Source organism: Podarcis raffonei, chromosome 10 (genome assembly GCF_027172205.1).
Source record: "Podarcis raffonei isolate rPodRaf1 chromosome 10, rPodRaf1.pri, whole genome shotgun sequence".
Taxonomy (NCBI): Eukaryota; Metazoa; Chordata; class Lepidosauria; order Squamata; family Lacertidae; genus Podarcis; species Podarcis raffonei.
Window position 1 is genome coordinate 45,535,059 of NC_070611.1, and position 22,167 is coordinate 45,557,225.

General features: G+C 44.5%; 1 protein-coding gene across 1 annotated transcript; it reads right to left on the bottom strand.

Moving 5' to 3' along the window:
- Positions 1-4,330: 4,330 nt before the first annotated feature.
- CSDC2 (cold shock domain containing C2) lies at positions 4,331-21,637 on the bottom strand. Its single transcript, XM_053406748.1, has 4 exons — positions 21,258-21,637; positions 10,646-10,889; positions 9,706-9,828; positions 4,331-9,475 (listed from the first exon to the last, which is right to left on the bottom strand). The coding sequence occupies exons 2-4, from the start codon at positions 10,819-10,821 to the stop codon at positions 9,313-9,315; spliced, it is 462 nt and encodes a 153-aa protein (XP_053262723.1). The 5' UTR covers positions 10,822-10,889; positions 21,258-21,637; the 3' UTR covers positions 4,331-9,312.
- Positions 21,638-22,167: the final 530 nt, after the last annotated feature.

The window sequence follows — 22,167 nt, forward strand, 5'->3', positions numbered from 1 at the left end:
CTGAGCACCTTCAGGCTTCAGCAGTTATTTTGGGTGGTGGTTGTTTTCCTTAAATATCCTCTGTTCTTCTTGAGCTCTTCCCAAACCTGCAGCTATCTCCCTCTTCTGTATATGTGGTGTTTTGTCTACATAAACAATGGCACTCGCACTGAAAATAGGGAGAATGATGGTTTGAACATAGGGCAACAGAAGGACCAAGTTCTAATGCATTCACACATTCATAAATCCAGATGAATTAAACCAGGTTTATGAATGAGGAAATGTTTACAGCTGTAGCTTTAATATCATTCCTGATTGCAATGTAGATTTCCTTCTAGACTTGTCTGATTAAGAATCTAAAGTTCAGATTTACTAAATGTTTGAATGTGAAATTAGCTATAAACTACTGAGACTTGCCAAACTGTAACAAACATTGCTACTGTTTATTGTTTCCATAAGCATATATTCTATTTTAAATTACCTTCAGTGTAGACAGAGCAGCAGCCTTCGTTACTGTAGTCTCCAAACCCTAGATTTTTATATTTAACACAGAAATATTTTCTTTAGTCTCCAGAGAGGTAATGCTGTTAGTCTACTGCAGCAAAAACAAAGAGACTAAAGATTTGCCTGTTTCTGCCTTTAGATAAAAATAGGGATAAGAGTAATGGTTAAATGCAAAAGGTTCTTCCTCTGGTTGGTGACTTCCCATGAGACACTGTCAGAGTACAATTATATATGCTAGGGCTGGGCAATATATCAATATATTGTCCAAAACCCGTTTGAAGGCCATATGGTGATATCAGTTTCATAAATCACAAATCATGGTGTGTGTTCGGACTGGACGATATATCATCCAAAACTGGTTTGAAGTCCATTTCATGGTATCGGGTTCATAATTTTTGACCTGGCAAAATATCATAAATCATAATGTATGTATGTATGTATGTATGTATGTATGTATGTTGCTATGCAAAAATCATGATGTTAACTCTTGTCGGCTGAGCTCTTCCCTGCCTCCTGCAGGGAGCAGCAAATCACAAGAGCAGTCGCTGGCAAAAATCACAATGCAGGAAAAACTGTGAAGCCAACCAACGCCTCTACATAGCTCCATCCTTATTTCAGACATTGTGATATATTGGTATATCACGATGTTTAGCTCTGGCTATATCACAGCCCTAATATATGCATTCCACATACTGTGCCGCACTAAGATTGAGTTGCTTCATGTTGCTTACTTTTCATTAAACAAACAAACAAACAAAGACAACAACCCCAGTTCTTAGCTCTCATGGTTTCATGCACAGGGTTGTGAATTTGGAAGCAAAGCCTTCCAAGCAGTAAAAGAACACAGAACTGGATGGTATGACTCAACTTTCCTTTGTATCTGTTAAATTCCCCCTCTGGTCATTGTCTTGTCTGCCCTTTGTATCCTATTCCCTTCTACACTTGTCCTCATCATTCTTTCACCCCAGTCAAAAAATATCTCAATATTTTCCAATAAGCCAACAATGTATTTCACTCGGAGCCAGTTATGGGTTGATCATTTGCATATTTACAGGTTTATGCTGATGAAGATGAGCATTGTTTTTGTCAGTGCCAACAGATCAAGGGTACAGAAGCTGTGACTTCACTATAATTCCCATCACCAATGACCACTTCAGCTTTGGACACTGGGAGTCCAGCAGTATCCCAAGTGGAAGAGGTTCTTTCATCCATGCAGGACACCCAGTCCATAACACATTTGAGCAGGGCGTAAGGAGGACACAGGTAGAGTGTATGTGCCCTTTAATAAATTCAGGATACCTGCTGTCCTACAAGGCTGCCCCCTCCAAGATTTCCTTCCTGAAAGAAGGAAAGCACAAAAAACTTTAATAGAGAAAGGGCACGACCCTTTTATTATGTACTCCATAGGTCTCAGAAACGGTGTCTGTACTCTCCCCCTCTGCCTCAAGGCAGGCCACGGGCTTTGTATGGCACAGCAGATCAGAACTTATACAGTTCAACTGAAACTCCAGGGGAAAAAGTGACAGCTGTAGTAGTCAGGGCAGGGCAGCCTCTTATGAGCAGAAAATCGGCTGCCCTCTTCCCTCCCCTACTCAGTGGAACACGGACCTCTCCAAAGTGAATGTTCATATTACATAGCTCATATCGTCGTCATCTGCAATGAATGCTTCCAGCTACTTTCATATGAACAGGAACGCAAGGTTTGTCTATATACAACACCCTAGTGTAGGACCGCAGCTTGCTACCTGCATGAATGGATATTTGAAAATAAAGGGTAGCAAGGAGGGGATTTATCTTAGATGATTGTCACTGCCGTTCCCAAACTGGTGCCCTCCAGGACTGACAGCCTTGCAGCTGCCGAAGTCAAATGTAGCTGATTGGCACTGCAGTCTAAAACAGAGGACACCAGGCTGGAGAAGTCGGGTTTGAAAAGTTGCATCAATGATGTTTTCACCTAGTACTGTGTCTTCCTGTCTGCATCTTCACTTGTACCTGGTTTAACTCCTGTGCTGCTGTGTTTCTGTTTTGAAGAGATTACTCCTCCTTTCCCCTTGGAGCCACCGCCTCTTTTCAGCAGGAGATATTTGAATGACTTTCACAGGAAGGAACTGATTCCATCACAAAGCGACTGGGTTTTTTTAGAATGGACCAAAAAAAAAGCAATGTTCAGTTAATGAGAAATGTATCCTTATTTAAATTTTATGTGAAAACCAGATGTCTATTACTGACCAATTTGTGGGTTTTTGTTCACAGGCAGCTGTTTTATATATATACTAGAAATATATATATATGCTTTTTAATGCATCACAAACAGGCAGCTGAGCTCCTACACCTAGGCTTCTATGCTTTGTAGTTCAATATTGTAACTTAATGTGGAAGTAAATAATAATAATGAAGGCACAGGAAATCAATACTATTTGTTTTTGTTATTTCTGGGTAATTTGCATGTGCTCAAATTCAAACAGACAAAAAGCACAAAGATTAACAACTTGGTAGCTTATTTTGACTGACCACCTACAGTATCTGTGAAGGTCAGATTTCCCTCACAGAGCCTTCTCTAGCCTGGATTATGTTGGACTTCAGTCAGCCCCAGTGGCGTAGCATGGGGGGTGCAGGGGGGGCCGGCCACACCGGGCGCAACATCTGGGGGTTAGGGCAAATCCACGGGTTAGGGGGCGCAAATCCACGGGTTAGGGGGCGCAAATTACTTGCCTTGCCCCGGGTGCTGACAACCCACGCTACGCCACTGGTCAGCCCCAATCGCTATGGCCAATTGCCAAGGATAATGAATGGTATTGTAGTCTAAAACATCTAGGGGTCACCAGCTTGGGGGAAGCTGCCCTAACACTTCCACATAAAAGCTTGTGATGGGAGGGAGAGAAACACATTTGCCTGAAACTTTGAAAAGTTGCTGTCATTCAGAACAGCCCGTCCCGTGCTAGATGATTACATGTATGGCTGTTGTCCCCGTAAAGCGTTATAGATGCCTTAGACCAGGCTTCCTCAACCTTGGCCCTCCAGATGTTTTGAGACTACAATTCCCATTATCCCTGACCACTGGTCCTGCTAGTAGGGATCATGGGAGTTGTAGGCCAAAAACATCTGGAGGGCCGAGGTTGAGGAAGCCTGCCTTAGACCATATTGACACCATACATTTAAAGCGCTGCTACCACTTTAAAGAGTCACAGCTTCCCCCAAAGAATTATGGGAGCTTCAGTTTGCCAAGGGTGCTGAGAGTGTTGGGAGGCCCATCTTCCCCATATAATTCCCAGAGTTCCTTTGGAGAGGGATTGTGGCACTACAGCTTCCAGAACTCTTTGGGGGAAGTGGTGAATGTTTCAAGTGATATTGTGCTTTACATGTATGGTGTGAATGTGGCCTAACTGCAGGAGGGGCAGGTGCACACATGCTGCCCTCCAACACTAGAGTTTCTGCTTGAGTAGGGAGGTCTGCAAAGGGATTGTGGGAACCCTACACAAATGGGGCTCCCAATCACAAGGAGGCTTGTGAGTGCCTTTAGTGGAGTGTATTTACAATCCCAATTAGATCTTCCACCAAACAGGAGGTGGTCAGCCACGGAACAGCCCCACACCTCCTACATGCTTAGACATCAGTGCCTGAAGGACTTTAGATGCGAGGTGAGTCCTTACATCTTTCCTAAGGTGCCATTTGGGCAGAGTATATGGCCCATGCTGATCAGTCTTTCCACCTGTCTTGAACAGAACAATCAGACACCTGAAGACTAGCCACCCAATTCCCTAGATCCAGATTTTGTGACGTCATTCTGGTATTATCTCCTGTACCAAAGAACCGCCCTATAAAGGAAAAACGCAAAAACAGGAGAGACTTGTGGGAAAGTCACTTTAATGGTTTATTGCCGGTGTTACAAAGGTCAACACGGGGTCAGACAGGCAAGGACCACACCAAAAGTTGTAAAAACACAGACACACCATAGGTAACAAAGATTATTTCAGAAAGAATCAAAAGCTTTCCCAGAGAGAAGATGCCATTTTGTGGCACTTCCACTGCTATTGCACCTTCAAGGGGAGGGGCAGAGGCGAGGAGCTGCTGGTGTTTAATGTAAGCAGAACAGCAGCAGGAAGTCCCTCTGGCTGTCACAGGAAGCAGGTCACACACAGGGGTCTGGATGCACCATGGGAAATTGCTTCCTTTTCCTGCTTCATTCCTCCATTGGACTGTTTGTTCACCTTTGGAGGGAAAGACTAAAACATGTTCCTTCCCCAATGTCTATGCCTATGTCAAGAGCACATGCATCTGAGTATTAAAGGCCTTTAAAATAAACACCTCACTACTCTCATTTTATCTCGAATAGAGAGAGGGGAAGCCCCTCTGTACAATTTGGCTCCAAGACACATAGTTTTGGATGTTGTTCTTTTAGTCCAAGGAGGACACAGAATGTTTCCATAACCAAACAGATTAGAACTTGGAAAGAACTAGTCTCAGAAGCAAGAGAAAACCAACACCCTCCCTAGAATGTAGTTGGGCAGCCATTTTGAGTAGTGCTATTTCAACACCACATGGTTGTGTTCGCAATAGTATGCTACAGATTTAGAAAATTCGCATTGTCAGAGTTTCCAGGTTGTTCCTTCAACGAAGTAGGTACAAGGAGATGGTGTCATTGTTTTGGTTCCCTGTATGTGGAAAGTAGCACATCAGGGGCGGGTTAGGTCAGAACCTCTCAACAATGCGCTCTTTTCTAGATGTAGGGTGTATTTTCAAAAATATACCTGCAATGCTCAGTCTGTTCCAGAAAGACTCATGATTTCGTTTAACCTGTAGATGAACCCAAAACCATTCTAGACATATCCATCTGACCATGTGCTCCATCTGGAGGGCCAGTCCTCATTTCATTTAGAAACCAAAACCCACATACTTAACTGGAAGCTACTCGGGTCACATCTACACCATACACTTTCCTCCAAGGAATCCTGGGAAATGCAGTCTCCCCCTCACAGAACTACAATGCCAAGTACCCTTAACAAACTACACTTCTCGGGATTCTTTGAGGGAAGCTTTTAAGTGTATGGTGTGAATATAACTCCAGTGTTCTAACAGGACTACATTTAATCTTCCAGCATTGTCAGCACACATGGAAGGAAATATTCCCCCTCTGGGCATCTGTGCACAGACTTTCCTGTGATCATAAGTTTGACACTGTAGTGCTAAACTGAAAACATGAGAATTGCTCCTGGAAAGGAAGAAAAAAGCATGATGTTATAATGCTAGAGAACACCAGGCTGCCATTATACACCTGTTTCTTGCAGAGTATGCAGTCTATGCTGGCTGCACAGTCGTACTCCAGCACCCAACTATGCAAATTCTGCACACCTGTGGGAAACCCTTGGCCCTCCAGATGTTGCTGAACTATAGCTCTCCCCCGTCTTTCACCATGCTTGCTGGGGCTGAAGGGAGTTGTAGTTCTGCAACATCTGGAGGACCAAAGGTTCCTCAGGTCTGCTCTATACTGTAGAGCAACTGTTTCCCAACTGTGGGTCTCCGGCTGTTTTTGGACCACAAGGCTGGGGAACGCTGCTGTAGAGGACCAACGATCACTGAAGTCCCAGAGATGTGAACCACAGAGGACAGGTGTGCAGTAAACAGCCACACATCACCACATGAAAGCCTCTGAAGATGCACTGCAAGTACAAAAAGAACGACTCTGAAGACACCAGTCTCATTTTCACGATTCCAGCATACTTTGGGCTCTATCTACCAAGCTCCTTCCAACTCTCAAATTAAGCCACTCACGTGCATACTTGCCACTTAATCAACCCTCTTAGCTCCTACAACAGTGGTGTGTACACTTCTAGTGCATCATACAAAAGTTTTACGATGCATGTTCAGCCCCCTCTGCAAGGTCAAGCAACATCCGATATGATATTGCCCAAGAAGCTTTAGACTTGTCAGTCTACTGTTCAAAATGAGGTTAGCAACTGATTGACACCATGCAAATTCCTAACATGCACACCCTATCCTGGGAATTTTTTTTCTACTCAGAACATCTATTAGAAATCAGGTTTGTGCTTTAGACATGACCCTGTATATCCTGGGGGAGAGAAGTAAAAGTCGGGGAAGGCTGGACAAGAACCAAAACATAACTAGATACAATGCCACTAGAGCCCATTATCAATTACTGGCCCATGAATCTTGTCATTGATGCACGATTCCTCCATCTCTTGTGCACATGACCCTCATTAACTACAGAACTAGGGACACAGAGGGCCATCAAAATGTACAGGTTAGGCTAATAGTAGGAAGAGTAGGAGAACGTCCAAACATCCATCTTGAGGAAACATGATCTGCAACATTCAGAAACGCAAACACATGCAGACGATACTAAAGCCTACATCTCTGGAGATGCAGAAAATCAAAATGCTATTCTCAAAGCAAATATCCACAGCCAGGAACCACCATACATTGCCCAAGACCATAAAACAGATGCATCGCATAGGCTCTATTCCGTTTCAAATGTTAAAATAGATTATTCTTCTAGCAAAATGCCTTCATCTGCAGTATTTTTTTAATTGCATTATTTTTAAGCAAGACAAATGTCTTGGGGCGGGGGGACTTACATTTTAATATATGTGGGAAATGTAATGTCAGCAGGGTAATAGTCTATTAGCGAAGACTTCAAAGTCAGCTTCTCCCAACTTATTACCTTCTGTTTGAAACCAATGGGAAAATGATACATGTATTGATTCTTCTGGCATTACATTATGTTGCAAATTAAGACACTGCACTGCCATCAGAGAGTGCAGCTGCATTTACTTTAGGAGTAACAGGATTGGGGACGGGGGCAGAGAGAGAATCTCAGTAGTTAAGGCAGGAAGACCATGACGATGTCTGAGCAGGGCTTGTATGTCTGTACCGCACACTCCTTACCACCGCATCACTGCTATCAAGAAATCTGGAAAGTGAAGCAAGCTGGGAACGGGATACTGCCACAACTGGGGCCTTCTGGAACAAATCACTGCTATGTGCAGGAGAGTACAGAGTCCAGTTAGAATGGAAGAACTTATAGTGACGGGTCAAGTATTATTTGCAGATTTTCAATTGGCTTGTGTAATCCAGTGCAGGAAGATTCCATTCTTAGACTTTGTAGGAATATGTTTTGCAACACTGAAAAGGATGTCTAGCCTTCCGTTAACTGGCTATGCCTAAGGCAGGGATAACCAGCACAGTGCCTCCAGGTGTTCTGAACCACAACTCACATCAGTCCTGGTCACTGGCCATGCTGGCCGAGGCTAATGAGAGTGGTAGTCCACAACAACTGAAGCGCACCCTATTGTGTACCTCTCTTCCAAGCAAATGATCACCTTACCCTGAGAAAACCTGTTCTAGTGTTCATATATATATTCTCTTTCCCGGCTCCCCCTCTCCTGATTTCTGTTCTTATAAAAAGCCACGGGAAAGAATCTGCCAAAGGGGGGAATATTTCAACAGGAATTTAAATGAATAAAGACTCCTTGCAACATGGCATTCAGAATGATCTGCTTTTGAAGTAAACCTGTATCAATGGCATGGAGAACAGACCAGCAGTTTTCACAATATTGTGTATTCATCATTTAACTGAAGGATTAAGTACCTAAACTGCTGCATAATACCAAAGAATTTAATACTCAGCGCTTCTGCCACAAAGTAACTCACATCATGCCTTGGACAGATAGAACCAGCACAGGATCTGACATTTCCAAGATAGCTTATGATTGCAAGTTCACCTTAATGATCATGTCCAGTGCCCAGTTAACCACAAATCCCCAACCCCTGAATTCTTGTCTCCTGGTTCAATCAGGGGACTGAGTAAGAAAAGTAATTTATCTATGCCATATGAGAAAGATCTGACACATTCAGTTGTGAATACCACTCAAGAGAGGGACTTCATGGATCTTGACAGTTTTCAGAAACTGCTTCTTCAGTGATGCATTCTACTTGCTCTCTACACAACATCCTTGAGATACTAGACATCCAACTTGCAATTATGTGTGCAGGGGTGGTGTTGGGGGGTGGGGGAGAAGCAGCATCTGTCACCAAACCAGTAATCCGGTTGCCACAGTTTGCCTAGCTGTGGTAGCCAAACCACTGATCTCAAGAGACAACAACAGCGACATCAGTGGACTTAGGGAGAAGAGTGCAAGTCATGTGGTCCCTCCCTTACACAGGGCAAGGTGGCTGGGGATGGGGACAAGATGGGACAAAAAGCACATACCTACAAGTGTCTCTGAAGATGGCACAATCTGTGTGGGGCTCTGTGTGGGAGACACTGTCTTCAGGCAATGTACAATTGTCCCCCCCTACAAAATATCACTGCATCTCTTAATACCTACTCTGGCTGAGAAGAACAAGAGAGCTTAATGCAAACTCCCCTGGGTGGACTGCCTAGACCAGCCCGTTGAAAAAGCAATGGGATAATTTGTTAAACAGAGCAGGACAATACATAAGACTTTTGTTAATGCATTTAGGGTAGCAGCGAGACAAATAAAAGTCTGCCTTTCTGGATAAAGACACACCCAAAAAAAACTTGAGAGCTCTTCCTTTGTCTATTCGGGTACAGTTATGAGCTCACGAGACATAGGAGAAAATCCACCCAGCAACCCTTTTCCACTTCCTGCTTGCCATTTTGGGAAAAAAAAGCACAGCTACAAACCAAAAGGTAAATCTTAGAAAAGACAACATAAATGCCAACATGTCACACTGCAAACAAGAATTGCCAGCCTGGGCTCTCTGCCATTGCTCCAGCAGTTCCACCACCCACCACACCATTCAACCCCACCTCCTTGGTGGGGTTGTCCTGCAGGCTCAAAAAGAAGTTTACGATCCAATGATTTGGCCAGACCACGTTTCATGCTTTGTGTGTGGAGCTAAATGGGTAAGCACCACCTCCACAGCCTGGAACTTCTGGTTCTTTGGTGGGATGGGGCAGATTTTGTATGTGACCTCATCTCCTTCTACTGGAACATATTCCCCCTCGATGCTGAAAAAGAAAAAGTAAACAACATTTCAGCAGTTTCTTAATTTTCTGTTTAATTCATCATCATTATTAATAAATCTATCAACATCCAGGGCTCCTTCATAAATGTGTCCTTACAATGATACTGTTGACACAAGTAGGGTTTGGGAAGAGAAAGGAGCAGTGACTGTTCAGACATGAGATACTTGCATCATAATGTAAGATGTTAAAGGCTCTGCAGCCATGGAACTTACTCAGACACATGTACAAATATGTCCTCTGTGCCACTCTCTGGGGTGATGAAGCCGTGGCCTTGGGAGCGTGAAAACTGCTTACATACACCCTTGTAGACAGGACCAGCGGAAGCACGAGCCGTCCTAGGAAGAAGAAAGAGGTTTGAGACTCAGTCTAAACGCACACTGGCATTTCCAGCCAGGAAAATGTTCTTGTGTTACCTTTCTACACAACCTCACGATTTCAAGGCTCCCATTCCCCCCCCCCCACAGTCCAGACTATTGATGGAACAAAATTTTATACAAATTTAGCAAAGCCTCAAAAACTTTTTTGAAATCTGACAGAGGGTATCATTTTTAAAGAAAACTTACATAAAAAAGCAACTTGCACAATTTAACATCTCTCAATTCAACAACCACCACCAGGAATGTTGGAGGAAGTTTGAATTAGAAGAGTGAATTGTTGGTAAGGAAACTCTTACTTTGCTTTAGAGTTCTTTCCCCCCCCCCCCAAAAAAAATGTTTAAACTCTAGTCCAGATGAGTAAGGTTCCTCAAAGCCTCACAGGTCGTACAATTGATGGGGTCCAAGAAAAGGTAGCATTGCTCATGAACTGCAAGATTCATAGTTTGTCCCAAGGACTGCTCAGAAGACTCTGGGGTATGAATACAAAATGATTCAATAGGACCATTTGACATGGGATTAACCAAAGTTATCAGAAAATAGTGTCATCGTGGTCTTATCACACCACCACTTTCCATCAAAGTCTGAAAGAACTCTGTCAGAACTCGACCACAATCAAATAATGTGCACAAATCAGAAAAAACTCAATTCCTCCTCTCCCCAAGCTCCCTTGCCCCGGTATATTCCACACTGTCAAAGTCTAATTGTTAACCAATTTTAAAATGGAAAAAAATGACCCTGGTGATTCCTAGCTTAGTGGCACAGTCTGGTTACTTACGCAGAGTATGTCCTGGTTCTTTTTGTGGGAAGTGGGCTGGGTAAGTCCCGAAGAAGGTGGGCACCTCTCTCACAGATCCGGCTTCCCTCTCTGTTAAAAGGGAAAATTGGCCACACAGGTGACTTTGGAGAGTGGAGAGGTGGCACAGTGGACTGAGAAGTCTGGTCAGATGACATGGTGTGGCTGTCCTCTGGTATGTCAACAGGAAAGAGGTGATCAGCGACTCTCAGCCTTTGGGATCAACCTGTCATGCAAACAGAAAGAGAAGAGTCCTAAGTAATGGAAAAGCTGATTGACAGTGGTGCCACCAGCATGTCTGTGGGCTCCAAGACAATGGTGTATGGAGACTTCCACCGCAGCATTCCAGGGTACTTAAAAACTTGTGTCCATATTGTCATTAGCCCAGAGTGGAATAAATAGTTCTAACTAGTTGACTGAGGAACTGTGCAGGCTGGGGCTGAAAAGGCAGCTAGATGGAGCTTCTGGAATCATAACCAACTGCCTAACGGAGGGGTAGCCAGTGTGTGTTGGACTTCCAACTCCATCAACCCCAGCAAGCATGGTCAACGAGTCAGGAGAATGGGAGCTGGAGTCCAGCTATGTCTGGTGGGCACCATATCAGCTACTCCTGGTAGAAAGCCTGCAAATGCTGAAGACACACACACCACTTCCCTCTTCCTAGCCTTGAGATCAGATCAGCCCAACCTCAGAGACCATTTTAACATCACTTCTAAAAGAGATAAAAATGCTGCAGCTCAGTTTGGATAATTACATTTCATCACACAATGCTACCTTTCGGCACTTCCTATGACATTTCGGGTTTGTCTCTTTTGACCACCACACTGCAAAAGAAAAGAAACCCCCCCCCCTTTAGATGCAGTTGCAACACAGATGCTTCAGGCTTATTTAACCATATGAATTATCCACACAGAACTGTGCAGATAATTAAAAGGTGGCTGCATGACGTCTATGGCTCCAGTATTATCCTCCAAATATCTAGCTTGCTAATCTTTGGTGGGAATTATAACATCATTTGCTTTCTCTCCTTTTGCTACGTGAGCTGTCACTTCAAGGCTAAAGGAATTATTTCTGCAAGTGATCTCACAAGCCCAAATCGTCTACTCTTCCCGTGCTCCCCTGTGGTCCCCCAGTCCACCCTGCTGTGAAAAACGGAAGGATGCTGCAGGCACTGTGATGCTACAGTAACAGCAATACATGGCCAGGAAAAGAAAGGTAACTAGGTAGGTATAGGGGTGTGCATGAGACACAGAGACAGAGAGGGAGAGGAAAACCAGCTGACTCAAAGAGCACAGACCTGTCACTAAGCCAAAGGAACAGGGATTTAAGTGCTCAGCTATTTGGTTAGCAGCAGGCGCCTATTTACTTGCATTCCTTCTCACTCGCCAAAATGGGTGTTTACATAATGCCATAGTAGAACACGGAGAAATCATGCAAGCTTCCTAACCAGGGATCAGGACTAAATTAGGGCAGCAAAAGACAACAGATTCACCGGAACGCCTCTTGGCCAACTCAGAAACTAGCTCCTATAGCAATAGGGGAAGAAGGCAAGAGCAATAAGGGGATACAGATAACTGGGATGTAATGATCTTAAATATGAAATGTCAGTGGTAGTGTGTTTTTTAAATGCTCTAGGCCAGCTGCCTCCATCCCGATCGATGCCTTGATGGACTACAACTCTCATCAGTGTAGGCTCTCCGACAAATGGTAGTTGCTTTTGTATATGTTAACTCATTTCTATGCATACATTCAAGACTGACCCTGCTTGATATGGCCAACTAGCATAGTGTAGTGGTTAATATGTTGAACTAGGACCAGGAAACCCATATTCAAATGCCAACACAGCCATGAAACTCAACTCTTGGGCCTAACCTCACTCTCCATACTATAATGTTGAGATGATAAAACTGGGGTTGGGAAAGAGTTGTGTCTGAGGCCTTGAGCTCTTTGGAAAAAGGATGGGATATTAAAATTAAATAGAAATCAAGCACATGTTTCAAATTCAAACTCTCCAGTATCACTCAATCATTAACCTGCAACGTGACACTGAAAGCCCAGAACATACAGTATATGCATTTTAAGCCTGCTTAAGTAAGTCCAGAACCAAATACAGATTTTAGAGTGAAATGCTTTCCCACTGACCTTAAGTATTTAACCACCCAGTTTAAGACTAGCTGCAGAGCCAATGGCAAGGAGGGGAAGCCCTGTAACATCTAGGAATAGAGCTGAGGGCAATTTGCAGTACAAGGGCTTCCAACACTCAATAGTTTAAATGAGGAAGTAAAATCGCAAGTCCAAAAATGTTCTGTGATAAGCTGGCATTGTGCTAATTTCTTATCAGCCTCCATGTTTCTCACTTGTAAATTATTAACTGGTTTTATTTATTTTTAAATATTATATGCAGGTCCTTTCACCATCTAGGTCTCAAAGCAGATTACAGTGACAAAGTATTCCATATTAAAAATGTAAAACATAAATTAAAATTAAATTTATGGTTGCCTTTGACCAATTCTTTCTGCAGCTGTGTTTATCAGTTTTGTCTCAGAAGAATATCTTATCAGTTACAGAGTTATGCTTTATATTCAGGTAAGCACAGGGCATGGCTCAGAAGTGAAGTAGAATTAGTTGCACTTCCAAGCCAGAGTGTCGGGACTGAGCTTCAATCTGTTGGCCCTCATCCAGACCATTACTGTTCCCAAGCACTGATTCAGCACCTGAGTCAGATGAAAAGGAGAAAAAGAGATGGATGCCACTGAAATATTGATGGCACCTCACTAGGAATATCTAGATGACCTCACTCACTAGTTTCATATGAAATGTTAAATAGCATGGAAGTTGAAACCCTGTGGGACCCCATGGTATAACTGCCAGGCCTGTTCCCGAGCCCAGTCTTCTGGAATTATCTACCACAACCACTGCAAAGGAATGCCACCCCACCGCCACCACCACGGACAGCTTATCTAGAATGATACCATGGGCAGTGGTATCAAAGTCACCAAGAGATCCAGTAGAATCAGCAAGGTCACACTCTCCTGTTCAGTGGCAGACTTTGGGCTCTCAAATTTCAGCAGCGTCCTGTGTGATTCGGCACAAACCCACCCACCCCTGCCTCTCGCCCTCCATTCTACATCACTGTTGCAGTGCCAGCAACCAGTGCAGCCAAACCAGTCACAGTACCCTAAAGCCACCTCTGCCCAGTCCTTCTGCCATACGTCATCTATCATGGTGACCAAGGGTATTTCTGCGCCAAACACAGGCCTAACGCCAGATAACCTCCAGTCTGCAAACATAACTAGGCTCACCAAGCTTCCCTATTTAGCCTAAACCAGGGTTTCCCAAAATTGGGTCTCCAGCAGTTTTTGGACTAAAACTCCCATCATCCTTAGCTAGAAGGTCCAGTAGTCAGGAACGATGGGAACTGTAGTCCAAAAACAGCTGGAGATCCACGTTTGAAAACCCTGGGCCTAAACTATACCCATTTCTATCCACCTGTCTATCACCTGATGTCATAAGGCATCAAGCACAGAACAGATAAACCCACAGGGTCAAGCTGCAGAGGAAGAATTTCCTTTCTAAGCTGCTGGTAGAGTTAAGCACTATATTTGAATTTGACAACAGAGAAAGATGGCGGATTCAAAAAGTACCAAAATCTATCAGTAGCTGGAAAGGAGAATCAGAGTGCATCTGGAGTGTACTCCTCTCAATCCTTCATGTGAAATCAAGTCACTTGACATCACTGGACATAAAAGGAGTGACAGGTGGGTAGACCTACCCATCAGGAACTAGCAAGTGCAGTGTAAGAGGCTTGGTGTCTGCTCAGCGGGGATGACAGAAAGGATGTCAGAAGCTGTGTTTTGTCTTTAAGAGGAGTCGTCCCAACTCCACTTTAGACCCAGTAGTCCTTTTTCAGAAGAAAGGATGAGTGCCGTGGATACCTAGGAACTGGATGTACAGTGGTACCTCGGGTTAAGTACTTAATTTGTTCCAAAGGTCCGTTCTTAACCTGAAACTGTTCTTAACCTGAAGCACCACTTTAGCTAATGGGGCCTCCCACTGCCGCTGCGCCAACGGAGCACGATTTCTGTTCTCATCCTGAAGCAATGTTCTTAACCCGAGGTGCTATTTCTGGGTTAGCGGAGTCTGTAACCTGAAGCGTCTGTAACCTGCAGCATCTGTAACCCAAGGTACCACTGTATATGGTCACTAGCCATTCTCTGGTTCACAGGAAGTGGAATGGCTTTCCACTGCTATCCAAGTGGATGTTGTAGGCCCATATACTGTAGCCCTACTGGAACAGAGGGGCCTGACAGGTAGTCAGAAGTCATCCCTGTAGAGATATCCTTCATTATGTTCTGTGGGTGTGATTTCACTCTCTGTATATTTACAGCCAATGGATTAAACGGCAGGCTAGCAGGATGAAAAGAAGTAACACTTGGCATCAATAACTACAGTACTTTGCAGCTTTAGAAAGCAGCAGAACTATTTCATTAATCCCTTGAAATCACGCTGTCTTGCAGTAAGTCTGCTAACAGGCCTACTATAATAGGAAATTCAGAAGAAATGCGAGAGGAGGTAAAAGAATGTAGAAGATCAAACTCTGGCGTCCAAATAATATATTTTCGTTTTGTCCCATACCAAACTTCATTTCCCTGTTCAAAAACCCTTGAACTACTGCTAACAAAATGCATTTTATAGCAGCTCTTTCCAGGGTGCCAAGATGACAAGAACCACCACTGTGGGTGGAACAAAGGAGTACCTCAAGGTGGAGAATCTGTAGCCCTTTAGATGTTGATGGACTACAACTTCCATCATCCCTGCCCGTTGGCCATGCTGGCAAGGGCTAATGGAAGCTGTAGTGCAGCAACACCTGGAGGACCACTCAGAGGCCTGGTCTACATAATCTAGCATTCTGTCCCTCAACCAGATGCTCTGGGAAACTCACAGATAAGGCATGATGGCAACCAGCTATAAAAGCCTAGAGACACCACACACATTACCAGTCTTCATCATTGCGTATGGAAGTCACCATCTGAAATCCATCATGAAACCACTACAGATTCTACCCCAAAAAATGTCTGTTTCAAGACAAGTCCTGCTAACTATGCAAGGTCTCCTAAGCTTTTTCAGGTGTCACAATTAATAAAAGTTGAAAAGTAAGAATAGGACATGGCAGCAGAGGCCTGTGATATGGCACAAGCAGGCCAAGAAAGGGGATTCTAGTCCATTACTCAAAATGAAAGCCAAAGTCACAGGTTCTACTCCTATTCTGGATACCAGATTTCAAATATGGTGAAGCAGATTTGTGCATCACGACTGCAATCCAGCTACAAACCACTTCACGAAAACAAACTGCAGAAGTTATGCCCTTGGCAACCGATGGCCTTGGAGAAAATAAATGCAACAAGCCATCCAAAAGGCAGCACAGAACTGCAGTATTCTGCATCAGCTGTTCAACAGCTTACATTTCAAAACACGAAATGTTCTGTGAAGGTGATTTTTTGTTGTATCATTTTATAGGAACAGCAGACCCAGATGCCAGCTCTGTCCCATTGTCTACCTAGCAACACTATGGCCAAACCTACTGAAGCCATCCACAACGACATCAGGCTCATTCTCTTGCTTATCTTCCCATTAGATATATACCATCGTCTGCAGACAATGCCCTCCTGCCGATGATGCATAGTCTCTGCACAAAGGAATGGACACAAATCTAACATCAGAAATGGCAATAAATAAATAAAATCAGTGGGAGGAAAGCTTCATCTTGTCAGGATAGTCTGTACCTGACCTTAAGGTGGCCATACTGGAACAAAGGAACTTCAGAAGGGAGACTGCATGTAAAACTGCTATTAAAACATTCAGTGCTACAACTTGAGGTTTAATCAAGACAAAGGTTTTTCTAGCTACACTACACATAATTGGCTTACCAATGCCTAGATGTCGGTGTTAACAACTATTTTTTGAAATCCCCTAGCCCTGTGCCTATAGGACTGCAACTCTTCATGTACCTGATATACAGGACTGCGGTCTACAAAAGCTTTTGCCATAATAAATAAATAATAAAGCATCATTTTCAGCTTATTTTTAAATGCAATTTGATTTATTGGGTTTATTTTAAGTAAAGTAAAGATAAAGGGGCCCCTGAAAATTAGGTCCAGTCATGGCCGACTCTGGGGTTGTGGCGCTCATCTCGCTTTATTGGCCAAGGGAGCCAGCGTACAGCTTCTGGGTCATGTGGCCAGCATGACTAAGCCGCTTCTGGTGAACCAGAGCAGCGCACAGAAACGGCGTTTACCTTCCTGCCGGAGCAGTACCTATTTATCTACTTGCACTTTGAAGTGCTTTCAAACTGCTAGGTTGGCAAGAGCACGGACCGAGCAACGGGAGCTCACCCCGTTGCGGGGATTCGAACCGCCAACCTTCTGATTGGCAAGTCCTAGGCTCTGTGGTTTAACCCACAGCGCCACCCGCGTCCCTTGCGTTTATTTTACTTTACTTTAAATTCAGCATTCCAAAGCAGTAATGTTCAGGCTGAAAAGAGGCTGAACTCTTCAAGATGCTTCCCAGCCCACAAGACAGGCTAGCTAGTATTAGAGATTAGTCCATTAGAGCAAGTTGGGCATTGTCCCGCCCACCTCAGCCTACTCTCAAGCCAGTGCCCCAATCTTCTCACTTACAACCAGTCCACTGGGTGGCAGCAGCCGACAACCTCCTCCTCCACCAGGTTCAAAATTAGCAGGGCGCTAGGCGCATTTTGCTCCTAAAGGTTCTCCATTTGTGAGCACCTCAAAGGTCTGGGTGCCATTTTCTGCACCTGGCTGACACTCAAGAAGTACTGAAATGTATGTGATCTGAAGCCTCGAAGTGTATGTTAAGCATAGGCAATATTGTAAACACCAAATTAAACACGTATTAACAATTTCTGCTAAAAATGTGGTGTGAATAATGTGTCACTTATGTGAATTGCATATTAGTTCATGCTTATCAAAATAATAAATAAAAAGTATTGCCAAACCCCCTCCCTAGTTTGGCAACTAGACATTCTGTTTTGGCGCCCAACAACCCAGGTCCCAGAAGCCATTTGGCTCCTAGTTTTTCTATCCCAGTTTCTAACACTGCTCTTCCTCCTCCTCCTTAGTCCCAGTGGAAGTGCATTACATAGAGAACAGCCCCAGACTCTCTCCAGCCCGGCCACCACTGCAGCAGGCAGAGCAAATCTCTCAGATGGCACTTTTCGCTAAGCTACTACATACACATTTGATTAACATAAGCTGTCCCGCAGACCAATCCCTTCTTTCCTCTCAGGCCCCTCATCTTTAAATCCCATAATTCCCCTTTTTACATACCTGAAATATCTTGTCAGACTGAAGGGAATCCAACTGCCAGAAAGCACACTCATGTTTCGTTGCTCAGAAACCGCCGCCCCCATCTAATACTAAGGCGTAAGAGTGGTTTATCAATGCATACGTTCTTTCGAAACAAGTGTGTGTACATATACTCACACAAAGTCTGAGTTTAAAAGAGGGCCTTCTCCCACCCAAAAGATTTCCGTTTTCTTTCTCAGAGGCTAACCATATACTCCTATGCATCAAAGGTGAGGAATATTTTTTCCCATTGAGGGCCATGTCCTCTTGGAGTAATCCGTCACAGGCCATGTAACCATCAGTGAAACTTCAGTGTCAGGGGCTGGAACAAAAAGTGAAAGGGGCCAGAGCTCCTCCCACCCATTTTGTGTGTCTCTTTCTATCACTCCTTTCTTCATTTTCTCCTCCTTGCCACTATTAAATTAGACTAGGGGCCACATTAAATTAGACCAAAGGCCACAGATTGCTCACCCCTGCTATACACATCTACAGTATTTATATGCAACCCCACTGTGGTGTTACTTCTGAACTTACTTCTAGCATTGCATCCTAAACTAGTTATCCTCAATTGCATTTTTAAGTGGAAATTTATTGAAGTCTTTCCAGTGTCTGCCCCTTTCAGAGATACACATTAGGCTCTTGGTATCCATCAGGTGTCCTCAATATTCTATGCAAGACATGATAAAATCGCTATTTTTCTTAAAGCAAGAACTGAGTGTTCATTTATGCAGGGGGTTTGTGGAAGCCTCTCCTTTTCCACCAAATAAACACACATACTTATTCTTAGCACCTTCCCATATATAGCCACACCTAAAACTTTAGAGAGAGAGAGTCCATAAAGGAGACAGAAAACAAAATATGCTTTCTGGCTTGTAAGCCTCCAGAAATAGACTGACCCCAAACTTATGTAGGCAGACAGTGTTGCTCTGTCCTACTCAGACAGGCTTGCAATTTAAATTGTGGCTATAGATCTGGGCAGGGCCAGAGGCTAAGAGACTGAGGCTATGTGGATGTGGCCAGGATTTGGGGGGGGGCAAGTCTTTTGTTAAGGGAGCAGAATCTCAGCTATGTATTTTTATTAATGGGGGGGCAGATGCCCCCCCTGTCCATGTCCACATTAGTAGCTTGAAACTCATCAAGGTCATGTCTCCCCTCTACTTTTCAAGTCATTTTTTAACGTTGCTTTTCACTCCTGAGAAAAAGGTGAGGATGCCTTCTTCACCCAATGTGCATCACCTGATTTTGTCTTCCCTGCACCTAACTCCAGTTCCTGGATGCTGTCACATGCTCAACAGCTGCCTGAAATGTACAACTCCTCAGTCTAACCACAACTTCCATTTTCTAATTGACTGGAAGCTGGTTTGAGAGAAAGCACGTCAAACAGGAGTATTTCTCAATAAGCTACAGGATACCTATGGATTGTGACTAATTACATGTGTACTCTGCTTCAAACTACAGCAGTGGGAGCGAGCTGGAGTAAGCGGTCAATGTATGCACATGCTGAGCTCCAGAACAGAAAGTTCCCATGTTCTTGCTTTTGCCATGGACTCACCAGGCCAGAAGGATTTTCACACGATGACTGTGCAGACAGCAAATGGGCACAAAAGGAGCCGCCGGATTGTGGCGTCAATGCCCACTCCCAATTTTCATGTACTAGACCATTCAGTCCTATGGATCTACAGATTGTACATGGAACCAGAAACCCCAAAAGAGGGAAGGTGAACCTGTGGCCTTGAGATATTGCTGGACTCTTAACTCCCATCCACCACAGCCAGGGATGATAGGATTTGCAGTCCAACATCCAAAAGGTTGCATATGCCCCATCCTAGAAACAAAGAATAGTCCTTGACCACACATGCAGTTTGTACATGCACTGGGGCCATATACATGAACTAGTAAGCATGATTTTGTACCACAACTAGTTTATTAGGCCCATAGTTATAGAATTAAACAGAGTACCATTTTTAAGATGCTCATCTTAAAAGCACACCGCCCAAGAGGTTTGTTATAACATATTGATTATTCTTAACAGACTACAAGCAGCCAGAAATACTTAAATAAACCACATTCATAAAGAGGGTCTGAATCCTTTCCTCCAGGTTACAGATTTCCAGGTTACAGGTTACATTTATTCTCTCTCTTATACTGTTCTCCGTAGACTTGTATCTAGCAGGGTTTTTAAAAAAAACATACAAAGGCTATCTAGCCAATGCTCATAAAAGCCTCTTTCCTTCCAAGACTGGTGATGATAGTGTCATGCAATTGAGAACATTAATCGACTCATTCATTTCCAGACAGATACCTCTTTGGTGAAAAAGAACTACAACAAGAAAGAAATTTTAAATAACTAACAAAAAAAACCCTGGGTTACATTCTTCAAGGCCTCAATCCCCTTATCTAAAAACAGTCCGTCTCATCCCTCTGGTGGAGCTCTGGTTAAGCAGTCACATATACAAGAGGCCGATTATCCAATGAGAGTCAAGTGCCATCTTTATGATCTGAATACAGAAGCATCCTTGGAACTGGGAAACAAGATATTTGGGTGGGGATGGGAGAGAGAGAAAAGAAGAAAGGCAGCGAGCGAGAAAGGCAGGACCAAAAAAGGGGTGGGGACTCCAAACCACCATAGCACCTTCTGATAGCTTCATCAAAAGCCATGCAAACCAAATACTACTTTAGGTTGTTTGGTTTTTTTGGTAGGACTATCACTAAGCTTCAATTATTGCTTTCACATGAGTCCTTTCTTTGACTTGCTGCCGTGTCCATTATAACTTGTTAGGTGCCAAAGCAGATTTAAACACACACACACACACACACACACACACACACACACACCCTTCCTGACCAGATCCCTCACCCCTCGGAATGGAGACGAGGAAGGCGACCCCAGCCGTCGATTGCAAAGAAAAGCTACCACACAGGCAGGCAGCTATTCGCCATCGCCACCTGCACGGCAAACACCCTTCCCCACAGCCATTCGCCCCCAGCTGAAATCGCCCGGCGCGCACAGACGGGACACGCCTCTCGGCTGCCAGCGCCAGAGGACCTTCTCTCCCCACCCGGGAGACCCGACACAAAAGAGTTAAGCGAGCCACCCCACGCGAGACCATTCGGCAGCCGGCTCCCTCACCTCCTCGCGCCTCCTCGGCGTCGCCTCTCCCATCTGTCCCCTTCCTCCCGCTCCGGCGCCAATTCACAAAGCATCCCTGCGCGCCCGCGGAGGAAGTTACCTTGCGGCCAGCGGCGCTCCTTCTGCTGCCAGGCTTCTGCTCGCTCTCCTCCTCCCTCTTCACGAGCAGCCTTCTGGCGAATTTTAAACACGGGGGAGGCCGTGGCACCCACACGCCTCCCTCCTCCTGACGTCAGGGCGATGATGGGAGAGCAGCGAGGGAGGCGGGGGGGAGGGATTCGGAGGGGGAACTTCTGCTCCGCGCTTTAAAGAGACACGGAGGGGGAAAGGGAACTGGGTTATCCGCAATGGACGCTGGTTCGCAACGCAGGCACCGACGAGGAACCGCCATGTCTGGGGGTCCGTGTGAAAATGTCTCCACCGTGGTACCGAAGGGTGCAAGACTTTTTTCTTGGTTTTTTGGAGGGGGCACCCGGATATGAACCAGCTAAGGCTGCAATACTAATATTCCATCCAGATCCAGCGGTGCCCTGACCCTGTTACTCCCGAAGGAAATATCTGTCAGAGGTAATCCTTTTTGTACAGGAGAGAGAGCGTTAATACGAAGAGTCTTGTCGTGCATGGATAGCAAGCTGCACTAGCTAATACATGGCTCTTAAGAGGGGTAGGCAGAACTCTGTTTTCATTTATTTTTAAATTTGTACCCCACCTTCCCCCCAAGGAACTCGAGGTGGTGCAGATAGTTCTCCTCCTCCCCGTTTTATCCTCGCAACAACCCTGTGAGGTGGGTTCAGCTAAGAGACTGGCTCAAGGCCCCCCTGTTCTGCTTTGTAGCTGGTCACCATAGGATCCTCCGTACTACAGCATATTCCTTTGTTGTTTATACTGCCAGCCACCTTTTCACACGCTCAAAAGCAGACGGAACAATACATTCGCACCTGAAAAGCTGCCCTGCAAAAACGGTAACATTAAACACCCCAGGCAAGTGATCATCTAATTAAATCAAATAC